We start from the raw sequence: 24,296 nt of genomic DNA on the forward strand, positions 1-24,296 counted from the left end.
AGGAAAACACAGTTAATTAGCAGGAGTACAAAATAAGAACGTATTTATTACTTAACTTTCTTCTAGTCCATGATCTGCTGGTTGATAATTATAGAAGACGCGACTAGACTAAGCGTCTCTGGAATGACATAATTTACAAGTGACAAACCTTGAAGTGACGAATTAATCTCTCGTAATCTGAATGTCTAATCGGATGAATTTGGAGACTAACTTGGCTGTCGACATGACAGAACGTAGAATTGTTTATAACCGCCGACTTAGTATTGTTGACTTTGCTGTAGTACTATTACGGAACTTTACAACTGGGCTACCAAGACTTGATGGCAGCAATGACTGGTCAGCAGACGATGACTTACATTGACGCTGGCTGACCACTGAGTGCGGCTACCAACTGTAGACGCACAACTCCACTACACTCCTGAAGTGGCCTAGCGGCGCCTCGCGGCGAGTGCAAGTACTGCGACTGGCTGTGTACTCTTTGGTTAGCACAGCCGTTCTTCTATTCCGTTTATCGCAGTGAACTCTATGTTACGTGGATGTTGAACTTCAGCCATTCTATCGTGCCATCCATAGAAGATCATATTTCGTTTCTTGCCAAACTACAACATGGCTGCTAGAAAATGTCACTAGAACACAAAAAGAAAATACTTTTCAATTCCTCTCTCTTAAAGCCTATTACTTCATATGTTGACATAAAGTTCAAAAGAAGAAAACAGTCTGCAAATCTTTGTCACATGCAGACCGATGGAAATTTGTTTGCCAAACTACAATAAGGCGGACGAAGAAAAGTACGTGTATTTGCAGACACGTTGCAGTTATATATTCAGAGACCAGTCTTCTACATCCAGGTTGTATAGAGATCCCTGTTTTATCGAGAGAATCGCATCCTGCGGATCGATCTCTCAGGTGGCGATGTGGTCGTATGATTGACGACAACACACCTATCGACCATTACCTCAGAACGAACGCCTTCGTTTCGTATAGTGCGTAGGGGGAAGATTTCACACTTCTTATTTCTTCATGAAATTTTAGTGGGAAATTATGAGATTTCAAAGCAAGCTTAAGCACACATCTTTGGCACGGTTTCTTCAAATTCAAAACTGGTGTATAAGACAGAATCATAAATTTTATGACCTAGAGTAACTGATTTTTTTCAGGTTGCAATACTAGGCATCTCATCGCGAAGATCGAGGGAAGATGACAAAATAAATGTAGTATATCTCCAGTTTGATTGTACATTTTACTGTCAAGTACAACAAAATGAAACTTTTGTGTTTCAGTTCAAAAAATTGGTTCAAATGGCTCTGAGCACTATGGGACTCAACTTCTGAGGTCATCAGTCCCCTAGAACTTAGAACTACTTAAATCTAACTAACCTAAGGACATCACACACATCCCTGCCCGAGGCAGGATTCGAACCTGTGTTGCAGTTAATGACCATTGATTGGTTGATATTTACTGTTTTACCTTTCATAAAGTAATGTTTAATCACGACACGAAATTCTTTTTCGTCCATTTTTTGACAATCACTCGACTTCCTTGATTAACATGAATGCCAAACACAAAGAAATAGACCAATATGGCTGAAACATCATGTGCGTTCTTTCCAAAGATGCTACTAACTAAACATGACCTCGATACGCGCCGGTGGTGCCATGTCTCGGGCTTTGTACGGATATTTCAAACGCCTCTCGTATCTGCCCAGCATCAAAGTCTGTTGTTAGTTCCGCCACAGTTCTACACTTTATCGGTCTGCTCAGTCTACGCCGTACCACGTCTGTAATGAGGGGTAGCCGCCCAACCCCACAACGTCTGGACGTGGTTTCACCTTGGTTTTGCCACTGAAGACATTCACTACAGCACTCCTCCAACAGCCGGCATGCCGTGCAGTTTCAGACATGCCATCATAATCTGCCCTCGGTCAAACGTAGATAGATCGTGCGCGTTTCCTGTCCTACAAACGGACAGCACGTGCACCGATACTGCATGCTCCGTGCATGTGTCTGATTAGCATTCATTACTCGCCAGGTGACGCTGCTATCTCCTGGACGGGTTTTCTTATCAATAGTAGGGCGTAGTCATAATGTTATGGCTGATCAGTGTCAAATTACTGTTTAGAATATAATTGCTACAATAATGAAGTAATGTATTTTGTATCGCTTTTGGTCTACCAGTACTGCTTGGCTATTTAAGATAAGTTTTCTCACTGCAATATACACGTATATCTCTAATGGCGGAGCTTTCTTCCCCTACTCCCCGCGCCCGTCTCAGATTTCATTCTTCTTTCGGACAGACCGTATATACATTGAGACTACGACAGAGTGCAGCTGGCGAAACTCACTGGTAGACAGAGGCGGCGGCGGCGGCAGCCACGTTGGGCGGGAAGCTGCGACGCTGCTCCCTGCTGCCAACCCCCGCCGCCGCCGCCGCCGCCGCCCCCGCGCCGGGACGGCCCAGGGTGCCGCACAGCTGCAGCTGGCGCCGCGCGGCTTCCACGTCCGCGTCACTAGCGCTGCGCGCGCGCTCCGCCAGCCGCGTCACGCACTCTTCGGAGCTGGCGCGCGCGCGTAGCCCGCAGCGGGCGTCGCCCACCGTGGGCGGCTGCAGCGTCGCCGCCGTCACGTCGCCGCCTCCGACGCTGGCCCTGCCGGCCGCCGCGGCCATGGCAGCTCGGAACGCCGCCCCCCGGCCTCCGCCCCCGGCGCCGTTCTCCTCTGGCAGCACCGAAAGCTTGGAACGCAGGAAGGCGTACGGGAAATGCGACGTCCGCCTCGCACCGCCAGCGCCCTGCGCCGCTGCGCCACCTGCGACGCAGGAAGACCTGATAGCCGTCTGCCCAACTGAACTATGCACTGACTGCTAGAGAAGAACGAAGAAAATCACAGTGGCACCAGGAATAAAACCATGTCACACTGAGAGTTTGAATTCTCGGCAGAGTTAACAAAGAGCCGCATACACTATCCGATCATAAGTATACAAATACTTCTATGTAATGCAGAATTGATCAATAGATGTCGCCAGGGGCGGACCGCCAGTATAAAAGAAGGTAAGGAGGTGGGGGGCGGGGGGCGTATTACGTTCTTAGTACAGATGCGCATTGAGTAATAGTGTAAAAGTGTAAAATGGGTTGAAATTAGTCATTTCAACTTTTTGCGCCCCAAAATATTTTATCACACACTTTACATAGCAATGGTGAATAAGTTTTGTATAATGAAGGTAGATTGCTTCAAGATCTATTCTTATTCATTATAAACAGTAATATTTAAAATGTTGAAACATCGAAAAAATTAAAAATTTGTGGGGCTACACAATATGGCAGTTTTCACTTATTAACTGTTCCAGCAGTTGATGCATGCATTTGCTACAGCTGATATGTTTACGAGCAGCAGAACCCCCCCCCCCCCCCTCCCCCAACACACACACAAATTTGGTGAAATGACTCCTTGCTCTTATCATACCTGATCCATCACCCTTTCTTCACATATCTATGATCGTAATATTTGACGCTGAAGAACCCTCGAGGTACGTCTTCTTCCTTCGATTCAGCTTCAGGTAATGCTGAAGGTGAATTCCATTCCGGATTTGTTCTATTGACATCCAATGCATTTCTGCAGTCCTTGACGTTCTTTCTTTGAAAAGTGCAATTTTCTCTTCATCTACGTCTACAACTACATCTACATTTATACTCCGCGAGCCACCCAACGGTGTGTGGTGGAGGGCACTTTACGTGCCACTGTCATTACCTCCCTTTTCTGTTCCACTCGCGTATGGTTCGCGGGAAGAACGACTGCCGGAAAGCCTCCGTGCGCGCTCGAATTTCTCTAATTTTACATTCGCGATCTCCTCGGGAGGTATAAGTAGGGGGAAGCAATACATTCGATACCTCATCCAGAAACGCACCCTCTCGAAACCTGGACAGCAAGTTACACCGCGATGCATAGCGCCTCTCTTGCAGAGTCTGCCACTTGAGTTTGCTAAACATCTCCGTCACGCTATCACGCTTACCAAATAACCCTGTGCCGAAACGCGCTGCTCTTCTTTGGATCTTCTGCATCTCCTCTGTCAACCCGACCTGGTACGGATCCCACACTGATGAGCAATACTCAAGTATAGGCCGAACGACTGTTTTGTAAGCCACATCCTTTGTTGATTGACTACATTTTCTAAGGACTCTCCCAATAAATCTCAACCTGGCACTCGCTTTACCAAAATTAATTTTATATGATCATTCCACTTCAAATCGTTCCGTACGCATACTGACAGATATTTTACAGAAGTAACTGCTACCAGTGTTGTTCCGCTATTACATAATCATATAATAAAGGATCCTTCTTTCTATGTATTCGCAATACATTACATTTGTCTATGTTAAGGGTCAGTTGCCACTCCTTGCACCAAGTACCTATCCGCTGCAGATCTTCCTGCATTTCGCTGCAGTTTTCTAATGCTGCAACTTCTCAGTGTACTACAGCATCATCCGCGAAAAGCCGTATGGGACTTCCAACACTTTCTGCTAGGTCATATATATATATATATATATATATATATATATATATATATATATATATATATATATATATATATATATTGTGAAAAGCAATGGTCCCATAACACCCCCCTGTGGCACGTCAGAGGTTACTTTAACGTCTGTAGACGTTTCTTCATTGAAAACAACGTGCTGTGTTCTGTTGAACAGTGGTTGGTGAAATCAGATGGAGAGGTGAGTGTTTCTATCCTCGCACGTGTGGTACCGATGGTTTTCGTAGTGGTTGGTGATACAGAAAAAAATAATGGAGATGATGGTTCTGAGCTCTGACTTTCCGAATTTATTGTAGGATTAGGAGTTGCAGGCTCTGGGTTTACTTCAGATTCTGTGGTAACAGAACAAGATTCACATACAGTAATTTGTCTGATCGTATTTTGTTGGAACTTAGGGGGATATTCCCGTGCACTCAGATCCCTTTACGGCATTTCCTACATTAGCTCCATTTCTTCAGGTGAAATCGAAAATTTCACCAATTCTGTAAGGGAGGCTGAGGGATTATTTTGTTTAATTAGGCTACATAAATACTTTCATAAAGAAGATGTAATACATAACATTCCAATTCCCAAAGCTCCACGAAGACTGATGCACACCCCATTTTCATACTATTTTTAAATGTGATCAGTTACTAAAGTTTATAACAGACGTCGCTAGTTGTACTCTTGCCGACCTGGTGGATCCTGTGTAACTTGCAGCGGAAAAATTTATGACCAGCATTCATGAACTTTAACAACAGACCTTATTATAAACAGGTTTAATGTTGTATTGCGTCGGCCTCTGTGATCGAGCGGTTCTAGGCGCTTCAGTCTGGAAACGCGCTGCTGCTACAGTCGCAGGTTCGAATGCTGCCTCTGGCATGGATGTGTGTGATGTCCTTAGGTTAGTTAGGTTTTAGTAGCTCTAAGCCTAGGGGGCTGATGACCTCAGTTGTTAAGTCCCATAGTGCTTAGAGTCATTTGACCTATTGTTGTATTGCGGATAGTTATAAGCGGTACTGTCTTACCTCTTTTATTTCTTTCTGGATAACTGCTGACAAGATTAAATATATCTGGAAAAAAATTCTTGCGCAAGTGCGCGACTTGTATAGCGATGGTGCTGGAAACATAATGGCATCCAAGCTGCGCACACGGGTTGAGCAGTATATCATGTTCTTATTTCTATCCACATATCCCCATGATTAAGAAAGCACCACCCTAGCCTATATTCAGCAGAGACATTTCAAAAGCCGCCCAAGTCTACTGTTGGTAATGGGACTGTGAGGTTGAAACGCGAACAAACAGCCACAGCTAGAACAAGACCAGACAGGGCTCACGTGTCGATAGCAGGGACAGTCAAGCATTGCAGAGGATTATTGTAAAAAATCGCATGAGCGTAACGGAAGAAATTACTCGTGAGTTCGAAAGTGCTGCCAGCTGTCCAGCTGGCGTAATGAATGTGCGTTGGGAATAAAAAAGAATGGGGTAAGATGGTCGAGCAGTAGCAGCTCCTCATGTGCTGCAGATTAGTGTAGAGACTGCTAACCGAGACTGAGTTTATGTAAAGAGTGACGCCACTGGACGGTGGATGACTGGAAATTAATAATTTGGTGATGCTGAATCACTTTATGCTCGTGGCAGTACGATGTAAGGGATTGGGGTTGGCGAGTGCCTGGAGAATGATACCTGCCATCATGTTTAGTGCCATCAGCGAAGTACGGAGAAGGCGGTGCTAAGGTACAGTGGTGTTTTTCATGGTTATGCTATGGTTCCCTTATTGGAATTAAGGAAACGCTAAATGCGGGAGAATATGAACGCATTTTACAGCACTGTGTACTACCAGTGTAGTAATTGTTCGGGGATGATGCTTATTTTTATCAGTATAACAGTGCGTCCTTTCCTAAAGCAGCAACTGTGGGGCAATGGTCTGTGGACAGTAACAGTCCCAAAATGGACTGACCTGCCGAGAGTCCCGGCCTGAACACAATGGAACACCTTTGGGATGAATTCCAACGTCAACTTCGCTCCAGACCCCAGCGTCCAACACCACTACCTTCTCCGATTTCGGCTCTTTAGGCAGATTGGGCTGTCATATCCCCTCAGAAAATCATACACCCCACTCAATGTGTCCTCTGCAGAATTCAAGCAATCATACAGTTGAAACGTTGACACTCCCCATATTAATGTCCAGAAACAGATGCCCGTATACTTCTGATCAGATAGTGTACGTAAAGAAAGTATGTTTGTTAGTATCCTGGGCATTTATTAGATGTAAAAACGAAGGAAGAATTATTAGGGCACAATGCTCCCCCAGAAACGAGGACATTATATACGGAGCACAATTTCAGATAGTGGAAAGATCGGGAGATGTGAAGTAGGATTTGATCGTGTCCGATCATGTGACGCATCCCGGCATTCGCCTCAAACGATTTTAGGAAATAACGCTGTATGGTCAGACGGGTCTTTGAACTGCTGTCTTCGATTACGAGTCGGCTGTCGTACCACAGCCTCGCACTGCTCTGTTCCATTGAAAGCAGTAAACGAAATTCTGCCTCTGACACAATGCACGTTATTAAAGGCTGCCAACTGCGGAGACTTCATTCTTCATTTTCACGGATATTAAAGTCGTTGATTATAGCTACATTGAAACATTTCTTTCGTGTCGCCCTCGGCGTTTCCGCCGCGTCGCAATAAGGTTCAGTCGCGGCTGCCGTCGGGATCCCGTTGTTCTGGGCGTTCGAGACGAATCCCAAGATTAGGTGGAGAAACGTTTACTGGCGGATCGGATTTTAATGCTCAGCGCTACTGTAACTCAATAAGAAAATGCTCAGCGCTACTGTAACTCAATAAGAAAATGTATCCCACCATTAAGTGGAGAAACATCGGGCGGAATGGATTTTAATGCTCCGGACTATTACAACTCAAAAAGAAAATGTTTTGAACCAGCAGACACGATCAAACGAGTCACTACTAAAAAACTAGTGATCGGTGACCCATAACTATACATCTGCATTCAGGAGTATTCGGGATACAACCAGCGGACTGAAAAACGTACACTGCTAGCAGTTCATCAGACGCCGCTGTCTCCTATCAACTTCTTGTGATAAAAAATGAAATGAGCGTGTGGCATCGTTGGTCGTGAAGCCCCGTCCGGGGAAGTTCGGCCGCCAAGTGCAAGTCTTATTTCAATCGACGCTACATTGGGCGACTTCGCGCCGGTGATGGGGATGAAATGATGATGAGGACAACACAACACCCAGTCCCCGAGCGGAGAAAATCTGCAACACGGCAGGGAATCGAATCCAAGCCCGTTGCACGGGACGTAAGCACGTTATCAGCCAGCTAATTACGCGGATTCTTATAATTATATCCACAAAGCCAAAATAGGAATACAGATCAAAATTAATTGGTCAAAAGACACACAGTACTAACAGAGTTTAACTTGCGGCGAAACAAGCGCTGTATCATTTGAGAGATACAGGGGTGAGCGAGTGTGCCGGGAATTATCCCAATTCAGTGCTACTCATAACGCTCCTGTGCGTAACATACAAAGTATTGCGCCGTATTCTAAGAATGAAATTAAAAATTCAGGTTACTTTTACAAACTTTGTCAATATACTCTTCAATGTATTAATGTTAAAATTGTTAAAACTCTGGGTGATCGGATGAATATGTTTCCCTAAATACAACGTTTTAAATAAAAAACAAGTGGCGGTAAATAATAAAGACAGCAAGCTAAAGATTGTCCAGAATATGCATATGTATGTCGCAATCAAAAAGTCTCAACTTGATAGGAGCAATATTTTGGTCAAAATCGGCGTTTTTACGAAAAGTAGGCGCTAAAGATCAGACTCAGAAATTTGAAAATTCTTATGAAGCTTCAGTTTGATAAAAAAACCGTTAACTAGGTGGCCCCATTAAGCTACCTCTAATAGTTTTCAAGTAATTTACTAAAAACTAAGTATGAAACAAAAATGTCCTTGTTTGTAATAGATTAAGTATCATTTATATTAATGATAGAAAGTCCTGTTTACAGCACTTGATTTCATCCATTAAATGGTAAAGTTATACCAAGTTTCAAGATCTTGATGTAAATAAATGCCTCTTAAAGAAGTAGCTTAGAAGTCATGTTCTGTTGTCAGTTCCGTTCTACAATTTTGGCTGGCAAAGTTAAAATGCAGTCGAGCTAAAACTTTTTCTGCAATTAAAACCAAGTTAACACCACTCATATAAAATTATGAAGTTTATAAATTGATTTATGACGGAGCTATTAAAATATATGTATCCGAGAAAGCGGTCATTTAGATACTGCTACCACGGGCATACAGCAGATGACGGCAGGTGTTCCCTTTGGCCGTCCACTGCACCATATACAGGGTTACAAAAAGGTACGGACACACTTTCAGGAAACATTCCTCACACACAAATAACGAAAAGATGTTATGTGGACATGTGTCCGGAAACACTTAATTTCCATGTTAGAGCTCATTTTAGTTTCGTCAGTATGTACTGTACTTCCTCGATTCACCGCCAGTTGGCCCAATTGAAGAAAGGTAATGTTGACGTCGGTGCTTGTGTTTACATGCGACACATTGCTCTACAGTACTAGCATCAAGCACATCAGTACGTAGCATCAACAGGTTGGTGTTCATTACGAACGTGGGTTTGCAGTCAGTGCAATGGTTACAAATGCGGAGTTGGCAGATGCCCATTTGATATATTGATTAGCAGGGGGCAATAGCTGTGGCGCGGTACGTTTGTATCGAGACAGATTTCCAGAACGAAGGTGTTTCGACAGGAAGACGTTCGAAGTAACTGATCGGCGTCTTAGGGAGCACGGAACATTCCAACCTATGACTCGCGACTGTGGAAGACCTAGAACGACGAGGACACCTGCAATGGACGAGGCAATTCTTCATGCAGTTGACGATAACCCTAACGTCAGCGTCCGAGAAGTTGCTGCTGTACAAGGTAACGTTGACCACGTCACTGTATGGAGAGTGCAACGGCAGAACCAGTTGTTTCCGTACCATGTACAGCGTGTGCAGGCACTATCAGCAGTTGATTGGCCTCCACCTGTACACTTCTGCGAATGGTTCATCCAACAATGTGTCAATCCTCATTTCAGTGCAAATGTTCACTTTACGGATGATGCTTCATTCCAACGTGATAAAATTGTAAATTATCTGGAGAATACGCACGCAATTGTGCAATCACGTCATCGACACAGATATTCTGTGAACGTTTGGGCAGGCATTGTTGGTGATGTCTTGATTGGGCCCCATGTTCTTCCACCTACGCTCAATGGAGCACTTTATCATGATTTCATACGGGATACTCTACCTGTGCTGCTAGAACATGTGCCTTTACAAGTACGACACAACATGTGGTTCATGCACGATGGAGCTCCTGCACATTTTAGTCGAAGTGTTGGTGCGCGTCTCAGCAACAGATTCGGTGACCGATGGATTGGTAGAGGCGGACCAATTCCATGGCCTCCTCGCTTTCCTGACCTCAACCCTCTTGACTTTCATTTATGGGGGTATTTGAAACCTCTTGTCTACGCAACCCCGGTACCAAATGTAGAGGCTCTTCGTGCTCGTATTGTGGACGGCTGTGATACAATACGCCATTCTCCAGGGCTGCATCAGCGCATCAGGGATTCCATGCGACGGATGGTGGATGCATGTATCCTCGCTAACGGGGGACATTTTGAACATTTCCTGTAACAAAGTGTTTGAAGTCACGCTGGTACGTTCTGTTGTTGTGTGTTCCCACTCCATGATTAATGTGATTTCAAGAGAAGTAATAACATGAGCTCTAACATGGAAAGTAAGCGTTTCCGGACACAAATAACATATTTTCTTTCTTTGTGTGTGAGGAATGTTTCCTGAAAGTTTGGCCGTACCTTTTTGTAACACCCTGAATAAGTAGGGCATGAAAGATAATGTCGCACACACACACACACACACACACACACACACACACACATACACACTCTGTGCAATCAACTATCAATCAGTCCGCGTCAGTCAAACGCCGGCTTACGCGCCGCCTCGGATAACATCACAACCAGGCTGCTGCTAAACGCATGTTTTGGATACATATAGGAAGTGAACTCGCGAGGACTGTACATCGTCCTGGATCCCTTAGATTTCCAGGAAGTAACTGTTTGTGTGCCGCCCGTAATGTTAACAAAACCTCGTGAGAAGTGGTGATATTATTTACCACTTTCGTGGCGAACAATTAATTTTGATTACTAGTGGTCAGGGCGAAAGACCATTTAATGGGAACTTACAGAAGAGGTCGCCTCTGAATTGCTTATAGTGCTGCTTATGATAGAACCATTATTATTATTATTATTATTATTGTTATTATTATTATTATTATATTATTATTATTATCAGGAATATTACTATGGTCCACGTCTGAAGTTTTATTGAATATGTGAATCAGTTACAGCTCAAACCTTTTATTTACAATCATAATTCCTGATCCCGCTGAGTAAACAGAGAGTAGAAGTATTTCTTCCAGGGAGCACAAGAAGAATGTGGACATGTAAATTGGAAACTGTGGTCAGTATGTGCTTCATAGCTTTCTGCCTGACCACAAAAATAGTTTTCAGGTTATAATAAAAGACAACGAGCAATAATTATTATTCCATCCGCCTCACCAAAAGGTTTCTCATAGAAACAAATATAATTTCATTAGACCGTTCCAAGTCCATCTTATTCATGAGACACCACCTCCAACAAGGCACTGCCTCCATAATCTGATATGAAGCTTCTTTCTTCAGAGCACATGCGTGCTCACTAAACCGCAACTCCGCCTAGATAACCGGAAAAAGATAATTTGACGTCTGTACCTCACACAAAAGTTACCTGTATTGAAGAATTAACATTATGGAACATGAAGATTCGCTCAGTCTCAATAAGAGAAACAGGGTGGTCCACTGATCGTGACTGCGCCAAATATCTCAGGAAATAAGCGTCAAACGAAAAAACTACAAAGAACGAAACTTGTCTAGCTTGAAGGGGGAAACCAGATGGCGCTATGGTTGGTCCGCTTGATGGCGCTGCCATAGGTCAAACGGATATCAACTGCGTTTTTAGAAATTGGAACCCCCATTTTTTATTACATATTCGTGTAGTATGTAAAGAAATATGAATGTTTTAGTTGGACCACTTTTTTCGCTCTGTCATAGATGGCGCTGTAACTGTCACAAACATATGGCTCACAATTTCAGACCAACGGGTAGGTTTTTTAAATTAAAATACAGAACGTAGGTACGTTTGAACATTTTATTTCGGTTGTTTCAATGTGATACATGTACCTTTGTGAACTTATCATTTCTGAGAACACATGCTGTTACAGCGTGATTACCTGTAAATACCACATTAATGCAATAAATGCTCAAAATGATGTCTGTCAACCTCAATGCATTTTGCAATATGTGTAACGACATTCCTCTCAACGGCGAGTAGTTCGCACATGCATTGACAATCCGCTGATGCATGTTGTCAGGCGTTGTCGGTGGATCACGATAGCAAATATCCTTCAAGTTTCCCCACAGAACGAAATCCGGGGACGTCAGATCCGGTGAACGAACGGGCCATACGATATGCCCACCTAGAAAAATCAGTAAACAGTATAAAGTATTAAAAGAAGTGCTTTGACGACTATTTCACCTGTCATGAAATATGCTATTCAATACCGCTTCAACCGCATGCGAGCTATGTGCTGGACGTCCAGCATGTTGGAAGTACATCGCCATTCTGTCATGCAGTGAAACATCTTGTAGGAACATTACGTAGGAAATCAGCATACATTGCACCATTTAGTTTGCCATCGATAAAGTGGGGGCCAATTATCCTTCCTCCCAATTATCCTTCCGCACCATACATTATCCCGCCAAGGTCGCTGATGTTCCACTTGCCGCAGCCATCGTGGATTTTCCTTTGCCCAATAGTGCATATTATGCCGGTTTACGTTACCGCTGTTGGTGAATGACGCTTTGTCGCTAAATAGAATGCATGCAAAAAATCTGTCATCGTCCCGTAATTTCTCTTGTGCCCAGTGTCAGAAATGTACACGACGTTCAAGGTCGTCGCCATGCAATTCCTGATGCGTAGAAATATGATACGTGTGCAATAGGTGTTGATGTAGCATTCTCAAAACCGAAGTTTTTGAGATTCCCGATTCTGGCGCAATTTGCCTGCTACTAGTGTGCGGATTAGTCGCGACAGCAGCTAAAACACCTACTTGGGGATCACCATTCGTTGCAGTTCGTGGTCGACGTTTCACATGTGGCTGAACACTTGCTGTTTCCTTCAATAACGTAACTATCTGGCGAACGTTCCGGATACTTGGAAGATGTCGTCCAGGATACCGAGCAGCATATATAGCACACGCCCGTTGGCCATTTTGATCACAATAGCCATACATCAACACGATGTCGACCTTTTCCGCAATTAGTAAACGGTCCAGTGGAAGTATTCAAAAAAGTGTGATCGCTAAACGGAAAGTTCAGCGACCTGCTCATGTTTCGCGTGGTCAGACATGTGAGTTTGAGTGCTCTGTGCGAGTCTCTTACGAAAGCAGTCGACAGAGCCGCAGGCGCTTCGAAGATACATAAAAGCACTGTCGTCAAAGTTTGTAAGGAAGGTACTGTGCAGACGTAGGCGAGTCTGGTTTGTCTAGAGTACGGACATCCGGTAAGAGGACAGAATCAAGAGTATCAAACGTACACTCTTCTTAATAACGTGGTGTTCGTAGCTACATACACACATAAAAAAACCGGTTCCCTGATCTCCTGAAGACAGACGTTGACTGTGGATATTGTATCACAGACACAGTTCCTTTGACTGTTCAGAGATGTCACTAAACCCGCCCATATATGTAAACAACCAAGCATCAGCAGCGCCTATTAGACGGATGGGGTCCGACAGCCGATCAGTTCCAGTCATTCCACCAAGAAGGAGTTACACGGCTTGTGTTGTCTGCAGTTCAGCTTTTCCTAGACGGTCAGTACCACGGTTCGATTGCGTCCGCATTGTCACTTTGTTCCGGGAAGGGCTGTCAACAAGGCGTCTCGGAGTGAACCAAAGCGATGTTGTTCGGACATGGAGGAGATACCGAGAGACAGGAATTGTCGATGACATGCCTCGCACAGGCCGCCCAAGTGCTACTATTGCAGTGGATGACCGCTACCTAAGGATTATGGCTCGGAGGAACCCTGACGGCAACGCCACCATTTTGTTGTGCAACAACAGGACATAGTGTTACGAGTCAAACTATGCGCAATAGGCTGCATGATGCGCGACTTCACTCTAAAAGTCCATGCTGAGGTCCATCTTTGCAACCACGATACCGTGTGTAGATGGGCCCAACAACATGTCCAATGGACCGCTCAGGACTGGCATCACATTCTCTTGAACGATGGATGTCGCATATGCCTTCAACCTGATAATCGTCGGAGATGTGGTTGGAGCCAAACCGGTCAGGCTGAACACCTTGTACACACTGTCCAGCGAGTGCAGCAAGGTGGAGGTTCCCTGATGTTTTGGTGGTTGCATTATGTGGGGCCGACATACGCCGCAGGCGGTCATGAAAGGAGCCATAACGGCTGTACGATACGCGAATGCCATTCGCCGACCAGTTGTGCAGCCATATCGGCAGCGTATTGGAGAGGCAATATTCTTAATGGACGACAATTCGCGCCCCCATCGTGCGCATCTTGATAATGACTTCCTTCAGGACAACGACATCGCTCGACTAGAGTGGCCAGCATGGTCTCCAGACATGAACCCTAACGATGCCTGGGATCGGTTGAAAAGGGCTGTTTATGGACGACGTGACCCACCAACCACTCTGATGGATCTACGCCGAATCACCGATGAGGAGTGGGACAATCTGGCCCAACAGTGCCTTGTGGATAATCTGCCAAGACGAATACAGCGTGCATCAATGGAGGGGATGTGCTACCGGGTATTACAAGTACCGGTATGTACAGCTATCTGGACCACCACCTCTGAAAGTCTCGTTGTATGGTGGTACAACATGCAGTGTGTGGTTTTCATGAGCAATAAAAAGGACGAAAGTGATGTTTGTGCTGCGCGGAGAGGCCGCGCAGGTTGAGGCGCCTTGTCACGGACAGTGCGGCTCTTCTCGCCGGAGGTTCGAGTCCTCACCCGGGGATGGGTGTGTTGTTCTTAGCATAAGTTAGTTTAAATAGTGTGTAAGTTTAGTACCGGTGACCTCAGCAGTTTGGTCCCTTAGGAATTCAAACACATTTGAACATTTTGTGATGTTTATATTGATCTCTATTCCAGTTTTCTATATAGGTTCCGGAACTCTCGGAACCGAGGTGATGCAAAACTTTTTTTGATGTGTGTCTATGAATATTACGAGAGAAAAGAGTATCCAATTATAGGAAAGCTGTGCGTTGCTCCTGGCGAGGCGGAGTTATTCAGCGTCAGCAAGACTTTTTTTAACGGTTGTCGCAGCCCTCGGTTTGCGACAAAAAAAGTTAATGGACGGAAAATAATAATGGGGAGACGTGACATCATAGCCTGGCGCTGTCGATTTTTAATAAATATCGTTAGAATTCTGTTTGAAGACAGTGTGTGGCCCGACGAAACCAGGATAAACGCCGGTCGTTCCGTCAGAAAAGACTGGACAGATAATAGCATATGCTGAAGTTCTGCTGTTCCCAATGGGAAGGGCGTAAGGCTTATTGTATTGAATGCTGGAACTGCATCTGATTTCGTACCTAACTGTATCCTCGGGTACAAATCAAGGAAATCAAGAGAATTCCACGAGGAGATGAACCACGACGTTTTCTGAAGTGGTTTAAGGAGCACCATACCATTCAGCTACTAAAGATAAAGCTCCGACGAAAAAGCAACGAACAATGCCCACGTTGTTGAGTGGTTAAAAAACCATGGTGTGGAAAATCTGGACGTTTTATGTAAGGCGAAGCTCATGGCAACTGTGAAAAATAAGCCACAGTTTCAACAGTTGTGGACGACGTAGCTAAAGAACATGGCCAGAGTCCTTAGACTTCCAACACTACCGCTAATATCGAAAACTTTTTGGCGCAGGTGAAACATTATGTGGTAACAAATAACAGCTTCGCTGTGAGAAAAATTCAAAAACTGTTAGAGGAAGCAGTAGCACAAATAACACCAGAGAAGTGGAGCAATGTTGTACGCCACACAGATTTTGAGGAAACATGGAAAGGTGGTGTGAGTGTAGAAAGTAACGTTGAAAATACAGTTATGTTCTTGGGCTATTCCAATGACTGTTCCACTTACCAGAGCTCAGATAACGACACAGTCGAGGAAGACAGTAATTCTGAACTAAGTGGTGTTCAATTTTTGCCGTAATTCGTCTTTTCTTGTGTTTGTGTTTCATACTTTTGACTGAATGATGTGTAATAAATCTCATCTCATTATTAAGGAATACTCCTCTGCACAAGTATGCACACTATAGTGACTGGTAAATGCTTAAGAACTTAATGTAAATATTTAAGTACTAATTTTCCTTTTAAATGATTATCTTAGTATTGTTAGTAATTGTATTTACGTGGTCTATTCAGACCCATCTTAGCATCCCTTTCGTATCCAACACTAGGCTGAACGTGAATCGTTCTGATTTCAGAAAAAGACAGTGCTCTTCCTGATGCTTTTGATGACATTCACAAACAATAGAAACACAGTATCATTTTATACACAGGAGTGCGTTAATTAAGCGACGAGTATATTACGCTCCTGTAAAGCGAACTCAATACCGCCCGTTGAAAGGCGGCGTGAGAAGGTATTCAGTATGGAACTGCACAGCTGTTGCTGCTACGGCCATAATGGGGCACACGAACCGGCGAACCGACAATATTGCCACCATTCAACGCTGAACCGCGCTAGCTGTCAATCATTTGTTGTTATGATTCGCGTATTGCTGACCGTACGAATTGTCTAATGAAGTTTACTATATTTGTCGTAAGAATTTTAAATAAATGAAAAAATACGACGTGGCTATAAAATAACTGGACTGATGCTTTCACAGAGTAAGTACGCATGCACCAAATATGAACGACTAGTTTCTGTGAAACGTAAATCCTAAACAGTCGAATGTGGCATCTTTGGTGTCTGCAGACAAATCATTATGGCATAGCCTCCGTTTGTATAAGAGCGGTTATTTTGTTTTGCCGGAAAAATGATAAGTGAAGTTTCTCATAAAACTTGGAAAAACTGCTACTGAAACCTACCTTTTACTAAAAGAAGTGTCTGGCGAAAACTGTTTATCACGTACAGTACGCGAGTTTTTGAGTGTCTCAAGCGTTTCCAAGATAGCCGAGAAGCCGTTGATGCGGATTCACGCTCAGGACGCCTTTCGAAGCCAAAAACGGATGAAAATGTCGAAAAAGGGAGGTAATTTGACTCGATCTGACCGTCAGTTGAGCAATCGAGCGAAGGAAACTGAAGTAATTGACAAAGAGTGATTGTGGGAAATCTTACACTACCAGTTTAACACGAGTAAAGTGTGTGCAAAACTGGTGGTGAAAATTCTGACGATCGAACAAAAATAAGGTCGTGTAAGAGTTTGTACTGAAGCTTTGAATACGACTGAAAATGATTATAATTTATTGGAAAGGGTTGTAACATGTGACGAATCTTGGTTTTTCACTTGTCATCCAGAAACTACAGTGAGTCCAAAAAGTATTCGTCTAGCTGCATGTCTTTTAGAAAACAAAGTCTGTGTAACATGAAAAGAAATGTATACAATATCTAAAGAGCCAGTCATGGAAGAAGTACCTCGTAAGTCATTTTGCTGAAAAGCAAAGAAAGAAATGCATCCAAATCGACAGCAAGGTTAACAAAATAGAAAATGTAATACAAGAGCTAGTTCATAAAGTATACGTCCACCATCTGAACATGCCGAAATTGTGCGCGCAGTGATTAAACTATGACGCTGACCCACGGCACACACTAGAGTCAACTGTGAGCAGACCCACTCTATCGCCTGTGTGTGGTTCTGAAAGGCGCTGATACAGTGCAATTAGCACCATGGGCGGTAAGGGTAGTGAGACGACGCTGATCGAAAGGAAAATTATTCTGCGCTTACATAATGAGTGAAAATCTTCTTACGAGATAGCTAAAGTAGTCGGTACACCTAGATCGATGGTTCATCCGATAATATATCTATTTTGCGTAACAAAATCACTAAGAAACTAACCACGTAACAGATGCCCTCACAGTCTGACTGATGCAGACGTGAGATTTAAACGAAGAAGAAACCTAAAATCAGCGCTCCTAAGTTGGCTGGTGAGTTAGTCTAGGGGAAAGAAGGTAAGTGGTAACACAATCAGAAATACCTTCAGATCGTATGGGTATCACGAACCGGTAGCGCGCAAGAAATTTTCGGTCAATGAACAGAATCGAAAGAAACTTCTTCATTTTGCCATGCAACATAGATTCAAAAAAGAAGACTTCGGAAATAGATTAATATTTTCTAATGAGAGTAAATATAACGTATTCGTGTCGGATGGCATGCGAAGAAGAATGCGGAGATGTTGCTATACAATCTTGTGCCAACGGTTAAACACAGCGGTGGCTCCTGATGCAGTAGGGCTGTATGAGTGCTGCAGGTGTTGGAAAATTACATATCATAGAAGGTACAATGGATCACCATGTGTATATCAACATTTTAAAGGACAATCTGAATCCTAAAGCCGAAAAGTTGGATCTGCAAGGAAATTACATTTTTCAACAAGATAACGACCCAAAGCATACGGCTCTAAATACAAGGCTGTGGCTCCTGTACAATACCCCAAAACGACTTAACATTTCTCCGCAGAGCCCAGACATTAATCCTATTGAACAAATTTGGTAAGTACTGGAAGATAGCCTGAGGAGAAGACACATTTCTAAAAAGAGAGACCTAAAAGAAGCACTTCAAGACAAATGGGAAAAAAGTTACAGCCACTCTGACGGCTCACCTGGACAAGTCGATGCCCAGACGATTACTGCAAAGGAAAACCGCTCTAAATATTAATTTTTTAAACTGAAATCATATTTTCATGTTGCAAATTTACTGTTTGAAGTAGCCCTTGAGTAAATTCTCCATTTTGTCAAATTTGTTATCGCTATGGAGGTAGTTATTTTCTTATCCAGCAATAAAAATGACTTCCAAGGTTCGTTGCGTATGACTGGATGTTCACGTTTTATGTTCCCTTCCTTTCACGTGACATACACTTAGTTATTAAAAAAAATACAACTATACGAATACTTTTTGGACTCAGTGTAAGTGCCAGCCCATGCAATGGAAGGGCACAGCTTCACTGAACGCTAAAAAAGCACGAACGAGCAAATCAAGATTCAAAATGATGATTGTTTACATGGTTTTATTTTTTTCCATCTCCGCACTTTCTGGCATCTCCTCATTCGGAATACGTAGAATGAATAGAACAGGGTGTGTAATGTAAGCTAATCTTTCGCCATGGTGGGACTCACCGGCGGTGCCTATGGAGTTGATGTTGTCGCATGAGACGGCCTTGGTGGGCACGTAGCCGTTGCTGGCGGTGGGGGCGGAGGAGGCGTCCCTGGCGGGGCTGCCGCCGGCGCTGCTGCCGCCGCCGCTCAGGTCGGCCTCCGTGCAGCCCGACGCCGTGGAGGCGGCGTCCTCCGCGTCCGACGCCGCTCCCACCGCCACCCCCACCACGGAGGCGGCCAGCGAGCGCAGGCCGTCGTCGCGCACCAAGTGCGACGTGCTGCAGCTCTTGTACAGCGCTGCCGCGCTCACGTCCGACGCCGAGCCAGCCGCACTGCTGCATGCCGAGCCGCCGCGGAACGGGCTCACCTGAGGATGGAAGCGCAACTGTCAGCGAAACGCTGCCACGCAGCCTCATGCGTATGCAGAGCTGTGACATTCATTTAAGCTCCGTATGAATCTTGGAAAATGACGTTTAACTACCCACAGATGGCGTAGCTGAGAGAAATCTACACTAACAAAAATAAAAAAAAAGAATCGCAACACCAAAAAATACGTTTGTGTGGGTAAGTGGACAGCGTCTTGAAAGTAGGGTATAAGATGAACATCAACAGTAGGGAAACGAGGATAATGGAATGTAATCGAATTAAGTCGGGTGATGCTGAGGAAATTAGATTAGGAAATGAGACACTTAAAGTAGTTTGGCTATTTGGGGAGCAAAATAACTGATGATGGTCGAAGTAGAGAGGATATAAAATGTAGACTGGCAATGGCAAGGAAAGCGTTTCTGAAGAAGAGAAATTTGTTAGCATCGAGTACAGATTTAAGTGACAGGAAGTCGTTTCTGAAAGTATTTGTATGGAATGTAGCCAAGTATGGAAGTGAAACGTGGACGATAAATAGTTTATACAAGAAGAGAATAGAAGCTTTCGAAATGTGGTGCTACAGAAGAATGCTGTAGATTAGATGGGTAGATCACATAAGTAATGAGAAGGTATTGAATAGAATTGGGGAGTAGAGGAGTTTGTGGCACAACTTGACTAGAAGAAGGGATCGGCTGGTAGGACATGTTCTGAGGCATCGTGGGATCATCAATTTAGTACTGGAGGGCAGCGTGGAGGGTAAAAATCGTAGAGGGAAACCAAGAAATGAATACACTAAGCAGATTCAGAAGGATGTAGGCTGCAGTAGGTACTGCAAGATGAAGAAGCTTGCACAGGATAGGGTACCATGGAGAGCTGCATCAAACCAGTCTCAGGACTGAAGACCACAGCAACAACAACGGGTAAGATATTTAAGCGATTAATATTGCAAGATCTCAGATTAATGTAAACGCGAGACAAGCCATTGCAATTGTGAAATCCTGAAATGCTGGTACTTAATAACCAGTGCGACCGCCAGAATGGTGAATGCAAGCATGCATTGTACTGTACTGGTGTTAGATGTCAGTTTGTGGGATAGACTTCCATGCCTGTTGCATTTGGTCGGTCAAGGCAGGGCTGATAAATGCAGTTTGTGGATGAGACTGCAGTTATCGTCCGATGATGTGCTTTATTTGCTCGGCTGGAGACAGATCTGGCCAAGAAGACATGTCGATATTCTGTAGAGCACCTTTGGCTACAATAGCGGTAAGTTGTCTAGCGTCATCCTGTTAAAACACTCCCTGAAATGTTGTTTATGAATGACAGCACAACAGGTCGAATCACCAGACTGACGTACAATTTTCCTTACGAAATGAAATTACAGACCACAGCTCCAGATGTAGATCCATGGCTAGAGTGCAGAAGGGTTGATTTGCAGGCCCCAAATTGCGTTCCTTCTAACCAACACACGGCCTTCACTGGCTCCCAGGCTGAACCAGATTTCATCAGAAATCACAATAGATCTCCAACATGTCCTCCACTGAGATCTCGCTTGGCACCACCGAAGTCGCAAGTGACGGTGGTTTGGGGTCAGTGGAACGCACGTTGCAGAGCGTCTAGCTGAGCTGTCCTTGAAGTAACCAATGCCTCACTGCAGTACCAAATACTAACCAAATTGCTGCTGCAGATGCAGTACGATGTGTCAGAGCCATACGCCGCACACGGTGGTCATCTCTGTAGTGCCACGCGGCCATCCGGAGACTGGTCTTCTTACGACCACACATCCTCATGACTACCAATGCCAACTACCATGTATAGTTACTACAATCCTGCCAAACCTTTCTGCAGTATCGCAGAAAAAAACAAATATCCACCTTCTCGTAGCCCTATTACAGGGCCTCGCTCAATGACGTGCTGACAACGGCATCTTCCTCGACTTTAAAGGCGTTCTAGAATAACATCAACTCACAACGTTGACCGTGAAAAGTAACTAACGCTGACGACCTTTACAGCGTTTATTTAAAGCAAACCTGATTTTCAGCCTCATAGTGGCGGTTCTAGCGCCACTCTAATGCGTCTGGTGCGAAATCTGAATAGATATCATCTTTCAAATGTAGAAACACGCCTATCAGCTTTGCTGATGCCGCACAACTCCTTCTTGGTGTTGCGCTTTTTTCCGTCAGTGTTTCTGTATCAAACAAAGAACCTAATTTGAGAAAGAAGTATCCGAGAATGTACGTTTGGAACACAACACTTTACGGAAGCGAATTGTGGACATTAGAGAAACCGGAGTAGAACACAATCGAATTGATTGGGATGTGGCACTAAAGAAGGATTTTAAAAATTAAGGTAAGATACGAAATGAAGCGGTTCTCTGCATAATCAGTGAGGAAAGAAATAATTGGAAAATACTGACTGGAAGAAGAAACTGGATGATTGTGATACTTTACTGAAACGTCTGCGGCTATCGATCCCAAAGAGGTCTCCGTGCTAGCTCTGGAGATACCACGTGCCTGCTATACAGTGCTGTCCGACCGTCCCCCTTTTCTCCTTCTCTATCTCTCTCCCTCTCGGTGAGATGTGTAGCGAGGACAGCGCACTGTCGCGAGCTACTGCAGTCACTTTCAATAAGGTTACATGTGGAAGTGACTGGTTTCTGCCCACTGTCGTGACAGCGCACTGAAGAGGGCATAACCTCGAGCAGAGGCTGACGTGATCTTTCTTGCCAGTGAATAATTGAGGCGTCCTTTTGTTTTGCGAGACGAGGAATGTACTGAAGCAGTGTCTGGATGGCGCTGTCTCGCAGATATTTTGGTTTTCTCACAAAATTGAGTTTTTTAGCTAAGGATCCGGCCCGCGTTCCCTACCGATATAAATGGTAGTAACTTTCATTTGGTATAAGTTTACTGTCTCTCTGATTGTCTAAGAGTAACAATTTTTTCCTTTTTTTGTCGGCACTGTACCGTCAACACTTTTATTTTATTGCTTATGCACGTTGATACGTATGTATTTTAGTGCATATTTAAACTAGTTCTGCAAAGGTGTCCACACATAACTGTTCTGTCAAAGTATTTAGAGTGCAGGTGGCGCCACATATTAATTCAGTGAAATTTTGTTCTTTTATTTATGTGCTCTAAGGAAACAAGATTCCTTTATGTCAGGTTAATTATATACACTACTGGCCATTAAAATTCATACACCAAGAAGGAATGCAGATGATAAACGGGTATTCATTGGACAAATGTAGTATACTAGAACTGACATGTGATTACATTTTCACGCAATTTGGGTGCATAGATACTGAGAAATCGGTACCCACAACAACCACCTCTGGCCGTAATAATGGCCTTGATACGCCTGGGCATTGAGTCAAACAGAGCTTGGCTGGCGTGTATAGGTACAGCTGCCCATGCAGCTTCAACACGATACCACAGTTCATCAAGAGTAGTGACTGGCGTATTGTGACGAACCCGTTGCTCGGCCACCATTGACTAGACGTTTTCAATTGGTGAGAGATCTGGAGAATGTGCTGGCCAGGGCAGCCGTCGAACATTTTCTGTATCCAGAAAGGCCCGTACAAGACCTGCAACATGCGGTCGTGCATTATCCTGCTGAAATGTAGGGTTTCGTAGGTATCGAATGAAGGGCAGAGCCACGGGTCGTAACACATCTGAAATGTAACGTCCACTGTTCAAAGTGCTGTCAATGCGAACAAGAGGTGACCGAGACGTGTAACTAATGGCATCCCATATCATCACGCCGGGTGATACGCCAGTATGGCGATGACGAATACACGCTTCCAATGTGCGTTCACCGCGATGTTGCCAAACACGGATGAGACAATCGTGATACTGTGAACAGAACCTGGATTCATCCGAAAAAATGACTTTTTGTCATTCGTGCACCCAGGTTCGTCGTTGAGTACACCATCGCAGGCGCTCCTGTCTGTGATGCAGGGCTGGGCTGATGTGATATTACCAGTCAAGAATGCAAGTTAATTTGGAAAAATAAGGCAATCATATTTAATGTTTTTTTTACCTCTGGCTACTATGACTGGATGATTAAATTTAAGGATTGATTTTTATTTGCCTACTTTGGGCTCAAAGATCATATTTGAGATATTTCTACAACTTGCAAGATTAGTTTGATGAGTACCCTTTAGCTGACTGAACTTCATGGAAACTCGAGATTTGTATAACTTTCCGTAGCACTGACAAAATGCTTCACGAAACCAGGTGCTCGTATTATTCCTCAAGCTAAGGCATGGCGACGCCACCTCTGTACCCTCGCGTGTTCAACTGCACTCGATACAGAGGGATTTCTTTCGAATTTAATAGTTGGAAGAAATTTTCAGGCGCTAGAAACATTTTATAAACATCAGGAACGTATAAAGTAATTACGGATTAACTCTATGTGAATATTTGATCGAGTTTAATAAAATATGAAATCTTCAGAATGCTGTTTTGTGAGGTACCATCACATTTGTGTGGCATAAAACAACAACCACTGTCTACAATTGCTGGCTGAAAAAAAAATATATCACGCAAAAAGAATCACATTGTGAATGGAATTCTCTTTGACCTCTAAAATAAAATTTTTACCGTATTCCCTGGCCTACAAATTCGCCACATCTCTACCTAACTGGATATTAGAAATTAGCTTAATCGTCATCTATACTGCGTGAATATCCCCCAAGCAGTCTTCAGTTGCCGAGAGAAATTGACAGGTGTCCCTGTCAGCGTGCTTTGTTTTTGTAACGTGTTTGTGTAACATATCATTGTCTGGTCGAGGTATCAGTTAACACAACTGCACGAATGGTAGTTTTCGATATAATCGCAGTTATGAAATACTTGGATTTATATATGAAATACTTGGATTTATATATACAGGGGGTTACAAAAAGGTACGGCCAAACTTTCAGTAAACATT

At 43.9% G+C, this 24,296-nt stretch overlaps 1 protein-coding gene across 1 annotated transcript in view; it reads right to left on the reverse strand.

Moving 5' to 3' along the window:
* Nucleotides 1-24,296, reverse strand: part of LOC126273369 (BRD4-interacting chromatin-remodeling complex-associated protein-like) — a 424,917-nt gene that overhangs the window by 120,558 nt on the left and 280,063 nt on the right. Inside the window, exons 4-5 of the mRNA XM_049976919.1 lie at nt 19,029-19,374; nt 2,342-2,804 (exon numbers count right to left, since the gene is read on the reverse strand). Of these exons, the coding sequence (XP_049832876.1) occupies nt 2,342-2,804; nt 19,029-19,374 (809 nt within the window). The remainder of the gene's footprint in view (nt 1-2,341; nt 2,805-19,028; nt 19,375-24,296) is intronic.

This window comes from Schistocerca gregaria, chromosome 5 (genome assembly GCF_023897955.1).
Source record: "Schistocerca gregaria isolate iqSchGreg1 chromosome 5, iqSchGreg1.2, whole genome shotgun sequence".
Lineage (NCBI taxonomy): Eukaryota > Metazoa > Arthropoda > Insecta > Orthoptera > Acrididae > Schistocerca > Schistocerca gregaria.